This window comes from Cupressus sempervirens, chromosome 3 (genome assembly GCF_028749045.1).
Source record: "Cupressus sempervirens isolate cs-2001-9-10 chromosome 3, ASM2874904v1, whole genome shotgun sequence".
Taxonomy (NCBI): domain Eukaryota; kingdom Viridiplantae; phylum Streptophyta; class Pinopsida; order Cupressales; family Cupressaceae; genus Cupressus; species Cupressus sempervirens.
In genome coordinates this window covers 434,824,192-434,825,883 of record NC_143120.1, presented here as the reverse complement: position 1 = coordinate 434,825,883, position 1,692 = coordinate 434,824,192, and the positions used below count along the sequence as shown (strand labels likewise).

The following is a 1,692-nucleotide window of genomic DNA, read 5'->3' as shown; positions in this document are numbered from 1 at the left end:
CTATAACAAATTGGGTAGACGAACCGCACAATAATTTTTAGTTCCTTCCACCACGATTAAATTTGCAAACACGTTAAATTGACTGTGGACTTGTCCGTGATTTTTGACACCCCAACTCATACGACTTAATTGCCTCTTCAGAGAGACTTTCATTTGTAGTTTGAATTTCCACCATAGAAGTTCGATTGGAAATATATTATATTAACGAATGGGGGACGTCGGTTCCGTCACAAACAATTTAGCTATGGAAGACGGGGCGAAACTATGTTTTAGCATGGTTTCTGCTATTACACTGTTAATTACTCAATTGCAGAGCCACGGTGTTGTAGTCAAGGTTTGAGATACTCTTTCATTGGGTGCTTTGACGCTTATTGGAAATCAGCCAATTATTTCAAAGAATGACACATTTGAATTGGGATTTTTCAGTCCCAATGGAAGCAACTGGTATATTGGCATCTGGTACGCCCAAATACCAGAGAGGGCGTATGTTTGGGTGGCCAACAGGGAGACTCCCGCTAGAAACAGATCTGGCATTTTCATGTTGTCAAGTGATGGTAATCTGTTTGACGTAGAAGGCACATCTGTTTTGGTCCGTCAACACAACAAATAAGACATCCCGTGCTGTGTTATCAGATTCTGATAATTTCTTAATGCTGGCCAATGACAATGAATCTAATATTGTTTGGCAGAGTTTCGACTATCCTGCAGATACTTGGTTGCCGGGGATGGTCTTCGGCGGACAACGAAAGCTAGTGTTTTGGAAAAATTCATTCGATCTCGCTGCTGCGCTTTTGTCCTTACACACGGATCCCTCTGGGGCCAAACAATTGGTGTTGACGTGGAACAGCTCTGTACAGTATTGGGAGAGCGGTATTTGGGACGACAAAATTTACAGCAGAGTTCCAGAAGTTGAAGATAAACGTCTAGTCAATTACAGCGTTGAAAGTAATAGCTACGGTTTATTCGAAAGTTATGCGTTTGTTTCTCCGTTTAATGAAGTCATACGCATAGTCTTGACTAAGTTCAGACAAATGCGAGTGTACGCATTAGCTGGGAGTAAGTGGAGCATGATCTGGTCCATACCCAAAGATGGATGCGACGTATATGCTCCCTGTGGTGCCTACGGAATCTATGACTCCAGTAATCTTTAGCTCTCCAGCTACGGGGAAAACTTCAAACCCAGAAACAATAGCGCCTGGGTCTCTCAAGATTGGGCTTCCAGTGGCTGTGTTTAGAAGAGTCCATTGAGATGTGATGCCATTAATGGTAGTACTGACGGAGTCATTGAACTTGGTGTCACTTTGCCTAATGATTTTGCATCCTCATACTCTGTATCAACAAGAAAAGATTGCCAGAATTTCTGCTTCCATAACTGTTCGTGCACTGCTTTCCGTTTCAATCCACCTTCTGGACCTTGCCAAATCTGGTCCGAGGTGTGCTAAACATGCGCAAGTCTACTCCATCAGAAAGGAGTTCAAATGCTATAGATAGTATTTATAAAATACAATTAGAATACAATATAAATTAAAATGAGTTATTAGATAAAAAATCTTTTTTAAATCAGGAGAAAACTACTGATCCATAAGAAGTTTCCATGAAATTATGAGGATCTTAAGGTAATACAAGTAAATAGTATATTTTACGTTAAATCGTTGTGAAACTTTAAGATTATATAATATATGATTAGAAAAG

At 40.1% G+C, this 1,692-nt stretch overlaps 1 protein-coding gene across 1 annotated transcript; it reads left to right on the top strand.

The window, feature by feature from the left end:
- The first annotated feature begins 208 nt into the window (after nucleotides 1-208).
- LOC149566911 (G-type lectin S-receptor-like serine/threonine-protein kinase At2g19130) lies at nucleotides 209-1,151 on the top strand. The gene is made up of 3 exons (XM_089816569.1): nucleotides 209-334; nucleotides 383-589; nucleotides 690-1,151. The coding sequence occupies exons 1-3, from the start codon at nucleotides 209-211 to the stop codon at nucleotides 1,149-1,151; spliced, it is 795 nt and encodes a 264-aa protein (XP_089672695.1).
- The last annotated feature ends 541 nt before the right edge of the window (nucleotides 1,152-1,692 follow it).